Raw genomic sequence first — 12,821 nt, 5'->3', positions numbered from 1 at the left:
AGAAAATATCTCAGCACAACTCTGAAAAAAAAAACAAAGAACAAAGAAACACAAGGTCAAGTGTTTACAGATGAATGCAAGATTAATTTTTGTCAGAATGTTGAAAAGAGGAAAGTTTGGGGACGGAGAGAAACAACTCGTGATCCGATGCATATCACATCTGTCAAACATGGTGGAGGCGGTGTTATGTCATGAGCTGCCTGTGTTTATTGATGATTTAACTGCTGTTAGAAGAAGCAGGGTGAATTTTTAAGTATGCGGAGCTATGCACTCTGCTCAGGTTCATCCAAATGCTGCAAAACTGATCAGACTTCAGAGTTTCTCGAGGCAAAAAAGTGTTATATTCTTCAGTCACATGCCTGATCTCGAGCCGGCAGAGCAGGTTTCCAATTATTGAGGTCAAAGCTGAAGGCAGAGAGACCCACAAACAAGCACTATCTGTGAGCGGTGGAAGAAAAGGCCTGGCAGAGCAACTTAAGGGAGAAAACACAGCGTTTGGCGATGTGCATGAGGTCTGTCCAAGTCTGCACTAAAATCACGTCCCAATCATTTCATTTGAGAAAAATTAACATTGGTTTTGGGACAATGACACTTTGTTTTTTGTATATGTGGCCCAGTCTATAACAAGCATTGGTCAGCATGAAGTGGACATAAAGGCCTCCTCCTAACTGTACATTCATACCTGTAGCCCTGTACTGACCATTTGACCCATCTCCACTCTGTGAGCATAGCTTCTAAGTGAAGCAGACTAAAGCTTCAGATTATCAAACACACCACTGTTACACCCAAAGGAAGTCCCAGTAAACAAATAAGTACTGAACAAACTGCTCATGTAAGGTATGTGCGAAGCACTTAGTGTCAGCCAGGACACATGAGTTGGAAAATCTTCACATGGTTGGAACATGTGTTAGGACGTAGTACAGCTCCTAGTTTTCTTGAGACATTTTCACAGCATACATCCAGCATTCAGAAATGTTAACCACCGTGTGCCTGTTACTCTCTGGATACGGTTGTTTCATGTTTCACTTGCAGTGGCAACAAACTATTCTCGCTGGCAGCTGCACGTTCCTGGTTTATTCTGCTCAGCGCAGGGTTAATTATATCCAGCTTCACTGCCCAGCGCGGAGATGCACTTTTAGCTCAGCGGTGATGCTGACAGCAGTCCTGACTGTGAATCACCTGTTGTGTTCACAGAGGTACTTCACTTCTGCTTCGGTCAGGTCGGTGAGCGATGAGAAAAAGGCTTGTGAGAGGGTGACACACAGCTGTGCACATGACAACAGGACCAAAGTTGGCTCGGGGAAGAGGAACAAGGCACAGTGAATCATGTAGTGGAGGACATCCAGAGATAAATCATGGTGGACAAATTCTTTTTAAAAAAAACTGGAATTTATTAGTTTTAAGTGAAGGAGCGAACTTTCCCTGGTGTTGCTCATGGAAACTAAGAAAAAGTCGAGCCTTCAGATCTCAGCTCACTGTTGTAAAAGGACAAGTTTAATATCTCTATAAAGTAAAACAAAAAGCACAATTTTAAAAAACAAAATAATAAAACACATGCTCTTATTCTGAAAATCGGGAATTCACCCCTGCTAACTGGGTGGCCTGCCTCTGTGCCACACCAGCTGGGGTTAAAGAGCGTGATAAACCCCAGCAAGCGAATAATCACCTGCAGCCAGCAAGGACTCACATAAACCAGCTACACTTTGATGACCTGGTACCCTCATTAGATTTGTTAAACATTATTTCCAAATGCTGATTTAATTTTTTCATCTTCTGCAAACAATTTTCAGTCCTCTACGCCACGAGGTCTGTGGTCAAAATGCAACCCAGCTGCTGAGGCTGTGATTCCTTAACTTTCTCCATCCGCATGACACTGAGCCACAAGTCTGACCATCTGCTTTAAGTCCACTTAAGATACAGGTTGTTGTACTGCCATGCCAAATTCCCTTCAAGTCAAATGAGGTAATATTTCAACTGTATATAAACAACCCAAGAAATCCATATAAACTATCATATTTCACCCCAAATATGTTGTTCAGTTTTGGAACAGTCTGTAATTTGTATAAAATCCTTTATCTCGATCCAGCAAGTGCTTTAGCATGATTTTATGCATTGAGTCTGTTATTTCTCCCCATTATTTCATGCTTTTCTCTTTGTTAAACACTGAAATTTTACCCAAACCTAAATGAAATTACTTTTTTAAAACTCGTCACTTCTACTTCACCCCAAAGTCTTTGCAGGGCGATCGCTGATTGGAAATTCAAATTTTCTGCCTGAGGATGTTACCAGCAAATATTACAAGCTTTTGTTTTTTACTTTGTGACAAAAAGTCTCATTAGTCTCTAAGTCAACTTAGCGCGTGCAGTTCCTTGCTACATAAAGGGTTAAACAGGAAAACACTAATTGTCACACACACTGTATATACATATATTTATACACACACATACGTATGTATATAAATATATGTGCATGTGTATACAGAGCAACATTTGCACTCATCTGCACAGCAGTGGCAGCTGAGTGCTGTCAGTCTCTGGCCTCGGCTGTCACTGTCAATCCATTGTGAATACATTTATAGCCATCAAGAAATTTTTCTTAACTTTTATATTTCGGTTTTAATAATTGCAGACAAAATAGTTTCTTTAAATGCATGAAAAACTGAAACAAACAAAAACTTTCTTCTTAGCACTTGGGGGATTTTATGACAGTCCACTTCGTGGCTGCAGTTTAAATATTTGATATAGATTTGGTGGGAGTGAGTTTTAGCTCAGATAGACTGAGTACAGACATCATGTTTGTTTCCCCAGACAGTGTAGTATGTTATGAGTGTCTGATTTTTTTCCTCATTTAACCAGTACATTAACCTTTGTGTTATCACATCTCTATAACTCTGTTATCATACGAGCAATAAAAAAATAAACCAACGCAAAAAAAAACAACCCCAATCCGTCTTTCACTGCAGAACTGTGTCAGCTGTTGTACATGCTGTGTTTCTGATAAACACACCTCACACATGCTTTTTATTACTGCATATCTGGCTGTCTGATCACACTAACAGAGTGAATGAAAGAATGAACCTGCTTTTAGATTAGATTTTGACATTAGCTTGTTTAAAGCTATTGTAATGTCATTGTGTAGAAGGTTTTCTTTTTAACTGAAGACGGGAAAAAGAAAAAGAAAAAGAAGAAAGAAAAGAGTCCCAATCACTAAGTCTGATGATATTTATTGATCAAATGTTACAGTTTCACTGCTACACCATACAAAATACAAACGTTTGTTCATACAAGCGCTGCTTGTAGTCGTCTACTCTACCTATGAGTCTTGATACTGATATTTGATAAATGAATGACCCACTATGGCGATGTAGTTCTTCACAAACTCACAACCTACTCAGTTACAAAATGATTAAATAACACACAGAAAAGCCTTTCCCCTCCCTAACCGTTTCACTCAAACTGTTGTACTCATGTGGTGCCCTCTAGTGGCACAAAGCTCCTGCCGCCTTCTTTTAAATAAATTGTTCTCCACCGTCACAGAAAGGGGAGCAGGTTTCATGCTGTCAATGTGGACGAAGGTCAGACACGAAAGAGGTCTCATCCACCCATACATCGTTCTGCTAAAATAGTGCCTGCAGTAATACACAGTCTTCCTGCTCTTAGGCAAAGACTGAACAGATGCTCACCCGTCCCTAAAGCAGCCCAGCAGATCACAGTAACACTAAAAAGAGTGATAAATAGCACTATCCATATCCTGGTAGGAAGCAGCAAATTTGATTTAAATACTTTGATGTCTAAAGTATGAGTAACAGACTGAAGAATAAAAAAATAATATGTGGAAGCTATTTCCTGGTAAAACCCAAACAAACCTACCCCACCTTGCCCAGGTTGAATTTAGCTGTCCATAAACATGACAAACTTCCAGAAAAATGTCATTTCTGATATGCAAGACATGCAGAAGTAAATAATAAATACAACAAAACCCCTGAAATAAAGACATTAAAAAAAACCAAAAAACTAAATTGTACCTTGCCCATCCTTCACGCTCGGATTATTAATGTATCTCCAAACTGCTAAACCGCCTGATTACACTGCGATCATGTACATCTAAACAGGAAATGACAGGACATAACCGAATCAGACATAAGGCCAACTCTTGAGTTGATAATCCTGATATAGTTAATAAATAATCCTGAAATGGCTCGCTATCCAGAGCATACCAGGTCGGCAAGTCCAAACTTCTTGCATCCACAGTTGAAATGTACGTAAACCCAGATTTTCATACCCGTTTGCATAAGATAATAGCAGGAACTTAAACACTGAGGTTCTGCTGAGGTTGTGGAGGCATGTTCTGGGCGTCTTAAAAAAAGGTGTTTAAAAAAATATCTCTATATTGTGCTTCCAAGTGTTACTTAAATTCTGAAGGACACATACAGTGTGACACTGGTGGTGCAACTTAATCCACAACTCCTCACAATGACGTCTTGACGAAACAAATCGCAACATGCATGACCTCCACAATGAAAGAGGTTATAGCCAGACCAGCGATGAGCAGCGCAGCCGGACAAGTCCGCTCAGTGCAGTGGATTAAAGCCAGTGTCGGGTGCATCCCCTAATATCAGTGTGGTGTGGCTAAGCGTGGGTGAAGGAGAAGCCAGACGGAAGGCTGGATTGATCGAGTGCAGTGAGTCCCTCTTGTTGCTTCGGCTGAACGGGGGGCATGCAGTGGCCGCTGACTGGCGAGCTTGCTGCTGTGTGCAGCCAACAGACGGCGAAGGCTCTGAGGTTGGGGCTGCGCGGCTAGAAACATTCAGGACCTGAGGGGTAGTCTTTGGGGTCCCGGGGGAGCAAAGGACAGGAAAGTCTGAGGAGTGGACCACCCTCTCCAGCACATCCTTTGTGCTCTGAGTGCACTGCGTGAAGAAGAAGAAGAAAAAAAAGAGCAAAATCAGGAAAGGCAGGAGCAAAATGTGTTAAAAAAGAAGCCAAGCTGCGAATGGCATGAGAGTAAAAACAGGACAGGCGTGTACACAAAATTCTGCAATCTGATTTAAGGAATTAGTTTGGAAGTCATAAGAAAAGTGAAAGCAATGGGAGCTCTGATGGCAGCGCTGTGATAAGATGGAGAAGCTTGGAGGACGTGAGTTCGATGCAGAAAATGCAATTAGAAGGCAGCCAAATATGGCAAAAGGTTTACAGATGTGCACGGAGAAGCTGCTTCCTGTCTTTTCTTCTGGCTTGAATTGGGAGCAAAAAGGAGGGTAAAGATTATGCAGACTTGTATTCGACTGCGTCTCCGTGCATCTCATGGCAAAGAGGAAAGAAAATCAACTGTTAAGAGGTGGGTGAGTCAAGCAAATGTTAATGAATGGTAGTGAAGCATGCATATTCACAAATATTATTCACACCATCACCACAAACCAGTAACAATATCTGCTCCTGTTTAGCTTTATATTCAAAACCACAGAGATGGCAGCTACAGCAAACAGAACTGCAACTGTAATGTGAAGGACGGAGGCACACAGCGGAGGCAAGTGAAGAGATGATGGGAGTGGTTTAAGGTTCAACCCTAGTCTTACCATCGACCATCTATATGCAGCAGTGACCTTCAGGCTGTGCAGGACAAAGAAAAGTCCTGACAGTTCTCCTCCTGGCAGGGTGGATACAGTACAACACTGAGTGTTAACGCTTTTATATAGACAGCAAAGTTACAGGCGTATATACACACGTGTTCATTCAGAAGGACAACACAACCCCCTCATTCCCAAAGAAAAAAAAAACTCAGACAGGCACAAAATAAAAAGTAAACAAATCTCAAAATACAAAAATACTGTTTATTTAAATACACAAAAAACAAAACTGTTATTGTACGAGTGCAAAAAATAGAAATTCTTTTAAGATTATGGCTAATAACCTGCATTTGATAAAATAATACACAAATATATTCAATGCATGATTTATCAAACACACTAAAGGAAAGCAGCAATTCTGTCCATCAACTGTCATTACAGCATAAAACCAGACTTGCAGCAGACAAAACAACATGTTGAATTCTCTGGCAAAAATAACCACATATTAAGGTGTTTAGTGTAAACAGCACAAATTAACCGTTATGTACATCTGCAGGACTCAGTGGTGATTTTAACGCATAGTTAACTGGTCATGATGCCAAACAGTTAAAAGAAACTTCACTGGTGAGTTTTCGATTTAGTTTCTTCTTAGTTTCCTTAATCAGTTCTGCAGTGACTGTCTGGCTCTGTGTTGTGGGTCAGTTCTGAACCATTAAAACTCAGCTCTAGTGAAGCTGCCGTTAAAAGCCCTGTAACGGTTCAAATAAAAAAAACTAAATAGATACAGCTTCTCTCTGGCAACAATAAAAAGCGCAGCTCTGGCCACTTTGCATTTGAGGAACCATAGCTGGAAGTTTAAAGGATGGAGGAGCAACACATTGGGAACTATGGGACAGTCAGTATTTGGGAGGGATCACAAGGTTTTTAATCCCTACCATGTTTGCATCATTCTTGGCCCTGAAGGGGGGCAGCTCTATATCTGAGGCAGACGCAGCAGGGATCGGCTCATCCGGAGGAAGGAAACCTCTTCTGTCGATCAGACTGGAAACCAGAACACAAGATTGTTATGATCCACCAGGGTGTAAACTGCATGTGTACTTTAACACCATTCAAGTCTCTGCAATGATACAGCTGCAACAATGCACAACTACATGACACCATGCTGCCACTGTATACAAAAATGGCCTGAACTAATACAATGACTTATGGTCAGAACCTAAGAGTGAATCCCAATATTTACAGTGACTTGGAACACTCAGAGTCACTGCTGAATCTGCTTTAAACCATTACACCATTGGCAGGATGAAGCCTCGATGCCACTGGTGTAATGGTTGGCAGGATGGATCCATGCATTCGTGCTGTTTACACCAAATTCTGACCCTCCCATCTAAATGTTGCAACAGAATTCAAGACTCATCGGAGCAGATTACATTTTTCCAGTCTTTTATTGTTCAATATTGAACTTCTGTGAACTTCAGCTTCCTGTTTTTAGCTGACAGAAGCAGCAACCCGTGTGGTTTTTTGCTGCTGTGTCAGGTTCAACGTTTTATGTGTTCAGAGACACCCTTCTGCTTAAACTCCGTGACTATTTGAGTTACTATTGCTTTCCTAGCTTTAAGCAGTCTGGCTATTCTCCGCTAGCATCACCGAGGCATTTTCACCCACAAGACTGCCGCTCACTGTATATTTTCTCTTTTTTGGGACCATTCTCTGTAAACCATACAGACTGTTAGACATTTGCATCAACAGGCTAAACAAACAGTGTGTCCGGTGAACTCTCCATCTACCAAAACACAGCAAGAGGTAGTCATGTCAAGATGAAAACACATTTTATAGTAGCAGAAGCTGCTCTAAATCAGCACATACAGATATTAAACGAGATGTGAATGAACATGTTCCCTGGAATACAACAAGACATCTGCTAATCAGAGGGCAAGTTTGGAGGGTTATCCATGCAGCCAACGGCGGGGTACCAAATCTTAATATGACCTAAAGCATCAAAAAGCTCAGAGGCCGCTTTGTGTTTCTAGACTGCGAGTTGTTAAGGTGATTAGTGAGACACAAGGGTGAACTTGATGAAAATGTGTGAAGTGATGAGGAGGACGTCTTTACTCACCTCGGAGGCATGGGGCCGCATAACGTTACGCAGCAGTTAGTTATAATGCTGTTATAAGTGTATGGGTTTTCAGACTCCTCTGCACCCCTTTTACTTGACCAGGATCCCTTTATCTGCATGACAAGTAAGCTGTGAGCTCCACCGTTTTCAGCATTTTATGTGTATTTTAACAAAAATCAAACAATCGTGAATTCAGCTTTGCCACGTCAGAATAGCACTACTCACATCTTCATTTGTGGTGAGATTAGAAGCTACTAAGTAGGTGTGAAAGCCTGAGAGGCCCAAAATAGACCAGATGGAGAAGAAACAAATCACCAACTCCACCACAGTGCACAAAGAAAGTCAAGGTATAATATCAGTTGTTGAAATGGTAACCAAAGATCCATGATGTTTAAAGATAAACAACTGTCATTCATGCATGTCTGTAAATTGAAAATATCTCCCCACTGCTACATTCAAATCTGTGTTGAGCATTTTTCCCTTCAAAATAATCTAAATATCCCAAATACCTTAGCTACTATAAGTATATAAGTCAGTCTTTACAGAAAAAAAAAAAAAAACATGCTAGGTATGTCTCTTATTTAGACACAGAAATGTTTCGGGCAATAACATAATGTCTTATATGTAATACACAGCATGTGGAAATCAATCCACAGTCATCTGTGACTGTGACTAATGGTTACGGCTATAATTGTCTCATGAGACATGAGGCAGCAAACTTACTAATAGACAGCAATCACACTAAAAGCACCTCTAACACTCTTATCCTATTAAGGGTGGGCATAAGCTGAGGAGCAGCGGGAAGTGCTTCGACTGTCTAACACAGCAGAGTGACAGACAAAGGATATCTTGCAGGGCTCTCTTCAATGGCTTGAACGAGGCTTTTACCTTCTTGAGAAACTGGAGAGAAACATCAACATCAGAGACAGAGGCATGTTAAAGTCTTTGCTGGTAACGTGACAGATACTAAATGTGTTTAAGTACTTACGCAGGGTGATGTGTGTGATGACACAGCCAAATATAAAAGACGTGAGAAAAGACAGGGAGATGATGAAGCTGTAGAAAAAGCGGTAATTGCGTTTTCCCACACAGTTTCCCACCCATGGACAGTGGTGATCAAATCGTTCTGGAGGGGAAAAGAAAGCAAAGAAAGCATAAAGTTACAGTCATTAATTTCAGTGACAAACTACAAATCTCTGTGGATCAATCTAGTGGATCTTTTACAAAATTTCTATCTGCATTGACACATCACACGCCCATTCATGTAAAGTGGAAGCAGAGAGCGAGAGGGCTGGTTAAAAAAAAAAAAGAAAAAAGAAAAAAAACTACAAAATGATCAACACAGTGGCAAAAAGTAACACCAGAGGTTTCTTAGCTGGGACAGAGAAAAGGGTGGACTTGTTACTAAAGGTAAAACGTCACCACGAAGCATTCACAGCAGCAGAAAACACAAACCTGGACTCATCTCAGAGCAAATACAGCAACATAAGAGCAAACCAGGAGCATTATGGAAAAGAACAGTAAAGTGATAAAAGCTGTATGAGCCTAAGTGTTACATTTACCCTAATTTAATGACTGATAAAACTTAATCAGGCAGCAATCTTGGCTGTCTGAGCTTTATCATTTTCAAACTAAAAGAAAAAAAAAGGGTTTTCCAAGAAAAGTGGTGTCAGCAGTGTTTCCCAGCAGATCTGTACGGAAACATAGAAGGCATAACACAGAAAAAGTCATTCATTTAGGTTGTATCCTAAGAAATGAGGAACAAAACTCCCAACTTCCTCAATGTGTGCATAAGTGATTTCAAAAGTTTAAGTAAAATTGTAGAAAACCCAATCAAACTAATAATCTTTCCAACCTTTCACAATAAAGCGCCATCATAGTGGTACAATCCCTTCACAGGGAGCAATGTGAGGGGAAGGTACTGAAATTTAGGACTGAAAATACAGTAACCTTTGTAGAAACAAAAATTATTATTTAATTATGTACTCCCTGAGAGTTTGTTAGGAATAAATTCTGATTTAAAACCACTGCCTGCCAAAAACCTACAGCTCATGAGGCAGATTTATGAGCTTTTCTTTATGGCATACATGGAGAAGTAACAGTTGTTACTATCAAACTCTTTATTTTGCTAAAATAATGACCAAATGCTAACCACCCACTTTCAACTACACAGATCCTGCATATATGGCTAAACTGATTTGGCTACTTTAAAAAACAAATGTCAGGTCATGTGTTTATGGGTTTCACTTCTTTTTTTTGTAGGCTCTTGGTAAATTTGAGGTTTCAGGCTATTGTAAGTATAATGTTGGAACACGCTCAAGGAAATGTATTATCATTCTGATATTTAAACATTAGTGTTCCCCACTAAGATAAGCTTCATTATCATTGTAAGCACAAGCATAGAGGCAAACATAAACAGTCATACTATTAGAATGAAACAGTCATAAAAAAAAATAATGTTCTATTCAATCATAAATAAATGAGTAATAATCCTAATAAAAGCAGCTTTAAGAATGACATAGGTAGGCACTGGATATAATAGCAATATTGCACTTTGCACTTAAGGTAGATGGATTTGGGATTCCATGTGTAAGTTTATTCTCACCTACACAGTTGTCGCACAGGCTGCAGTGGGAGGTGCGAGGAGGGCGGAACATCTTACAGGTGAAGCAGTATTTGAGCTTTACCACCTGCTGGTTGATGAGGATCTCCTTTGTCCGCGGAGGAGGGCGGTATGTAGAGGATCCTGAGGTATCTTAAAATAGACATGTACAAGGGGGAGACACTTCTTTAAGGTGTTTGCATTTCAGCAAAACAGCTCAACCAAGTAACTTCATAAAAATGGGGAAGTCAGTAGAAATCAGACTATACCAGGCCTTTGTGCTCTTCAACCATGACCCAGAGTAATCAGCTTAGGTTTGCAGCTCAGCAACAAACATGTCCCTCAGACACCCCACCCCACACACACACACACACACACACACACACACAGATGGAAAAGCTCTTTCATTCCATCTGTCCCACAGTGAGTAAGCTGGAACTACATATGCCTCACCTATCTGCCGCTCTATGTCTGCAGCTTCATCTGGAGTGGCTCTGGGTAAAATGCCTGGATCGGTAAAGCTGGTTCTCAACAGGGAGATGGCCACAAACACAAAAAGCACCCCGCCGATCACAGGTATGAAGATGGTCAGGTGCTTCACCAGGAACGGGCAACTATAAATGTATATTCACATAAAAAGGGGGGTATAAACTCAGACGTCACAAGACACCCTCGAAAATAAACACGTACATTTCGACTCACTCAAATGCAAAGAAAAGGCCACAGGTGACAACAATAAGGCCCATTGTCAGAGGAAGGATACCGCTCTGTCGGGAAAGAATGAGTCGCCCGTCGCAGAAAAACCTGTTCTTCCCGGGGAACACTTCCCATTTCCTCCGGGGCGACTGTGCCTTCTTCTCCCCGAGATTCTGCGCCGACAGCGGGGTCACCGACAGTGCCTGTGGATCTATCTGCTGGTACTCGCAGTTCTTCATCGTGTAAGCGGTTCGGAGGTAGCTAAAGGCACACACAGATAGACCTCTCTTTTCTCGTCGTGTTTCTTCTTTTAAAAAACGACAGTCCTCTCAAGGGTCAGTCAGTGTAACTTTATATTTTGCTTCTTACTTTCCCATCATGAAAGCTAACACTAGCTAGCGTACCAACAAAGGCATTCTTCTCCGTAGTTCACAGTCTGAATCAACCCCCAGGTTGGCGCGGGGTTAACTACCATGTTTGGTAGTTAAATTAAAGCCAAACAGAAATATGACTGCCCATGCTGTCAAATTAACTAGCCTCAATTAAAAATTCAACCCTCACAGAGGAGCTTCCACTCCAACGTCTTCACGGGAGTTCCTTTTTCTTTCACAGTCAGCTACCGTACGTCATGGCGTCATCGTAACGTCATCACGTACGTCCTGATGATCCATAATGGGGAAAACGCGTCTACTCTGCACGGAGATGACAGGAAGATCAGTGGCAGGCGCGATGATAATCTGTTTTTATTGACACAGGCTGTGTTTTCTCTATACTAATTTATACCCGTGCCGAAAATAATATTAAAAAATGTTGCATACTTTGTTTAAACAAACATTTGTTTAAAATATGACATTTTTGTTTCAGTGTGTTTGTGATTAGGTTAATGAAAGAAAAATTGTATTTAACAAAAAAAAGCAAATCATCTTCCTTTAGTGCCTCCATTTCACCCTGTCTTATCCTTAACACCCTCTAATCACCTCATTATGCCCTTCTAGATCCACAAATCTTCTCTGTGGTCTTCCTCATGCCCTTCTGCCTAGCAGCTCCATCTTCAACATCCTTTGTCCAGTATATCCACCACCCCTACTATCCTTTCTCTGCCCTGCCTCTCTAACTTTGTCTAACTGCTTTCGTTATCTCTACTCTTTATATCTCTCCTTCTCATTCACACACACATATTCTGTCTTGCTTCTACTGACTTTAATTTCTCCCCTCTCCAGAGCATACCTCTACCTCTCCAGGCTCTCCTCCACTTGCTCCCTACTCTCACTACAGGTCACAATGTCATCTGTGATCATAGTCCATGAACACTTCTGCCTGACCTCATATTTTCTGGAGAAAATAGGTTATAGCCTATTTTAGTATCTCACCTGATTGCAGTTGTCAACAGGATGTTGTGATAGTTGACAGATTAAAAAACATATTGCTTCAAATAGTTGTACACCTGCTCTGTCATTTCAGCTGTGATGTCATTCAGAGTGTTTCCATTTTTTCGTCTTCTTTTAGCTCTCATGTCATATTCTGTCATCTTTCCTCAGAAAGAGGTCAGCATGATCAGTCACATTTATAGCTCGTATTCAATTCTGTTTAAACAACAAGAAATCGTAGCTCCACTCGCTACAGCTCTACAGCATTACATGAAAACTGATGTTCCTCATCCACGTCCTTTAGCTTTACTACAGTAGTGGGGTAATGTAATCTGGCAAGACTCTCACCTGTGCACTTATATTTCCTTTACTTTTGAATTAGTCTCTTTACACCACAGCTAGACAGTGATTCTAGGTGTGTATCACAGTATCAGTGGCCTAAAATAACAAATCCATTGTTCACTTGTGGCATAT

General features: G+C 40.9%; 1 protein-coding gene across 1 annotated transcript; it reads right to left on the bottom strand.

Annotated features, from left to right (window-relative positions):
* Nucleotides 1–3,403: 3,403 nt before the first annotated feature.
* zdhhc18a (zDHHC palmitoyltransferase 18a) lies at nucleotides 3,404–11,562 on the bottom strand. The gene is made up of 9 exons (XM_085365277.1): nucleotides 10,987–11,562; nucleotides 10,738–10,898; nucleotides 10,288–10,437; nucleotides 8,671–8,808; nucleotides 8,531–8,582; nucleotides 7,908–8,010; nucleotides 7,683–7,795; nucleotides 6,502–6,607; nucleotides 3,404–4,909 (listed from the first exon to the last, which is right to left on the bottom strand). The coding sequence occupies exons 1-9, from the start codon at nucleotides 11,217–11,219 to the stop codon at nucleotides 4,571–4,573; spliced, it is 1,395 nt and encodes a 464-aa protein (XP_085221403.1). The 5' UTR covers nucleotides 11,220–11,562; the 3' UTR covers nucleotides 3,404–4,570.
* Between the last annotated feature and the right edge of the window lie 1,259 nt (nucleotides 11,563–12,821).

This window comes from Diplotaxodon limnothrissa, linkage group LG11 (genome assembly GCF_057381915.1).
Source record: "Diplotaxodon limnothrissa isolate DT_005_m linkage group LG11, D_limnothrissa_male_GT1.1, whole genome shotgun sequence".
NCBI classification, from domain to species: domain Eukaryota; kingdom Metazoa; phylum Chordata; class Actinopteri; order Cichliformes; family Cichlidae; genus Diplotaxodon; species Diplotaxodon limnothrissa.
Note: the sequence above shows the minus strand (reverse complement) of the source record. Positions and strands in the feature narration are given on the sequence as shown.

Coding starts and splice junctions, on each gene's coding strand:
- zdhhc18a (XM_085365277.1), bottom strand. CDS start 11,219: ATGAAGAACTGCGAGTACCAGCAGATAGATCCACAGGCACTGTCGGTG. Junction 10,899..10,986: donor GGCCTTTTCTTTGCATTTGA/GTGAGTCGAAAT, acceptor ATACATTTATAG/TTGCCCGTTCCTGGTGAAGC. Junction 8,011..8,530: donor ATTGAAGAGAGCCCTGCAAG/ATATCCTTTGTC, acceptor TTCTTTGTGCAC/TGTGGTGGAGTTGGTGATTT.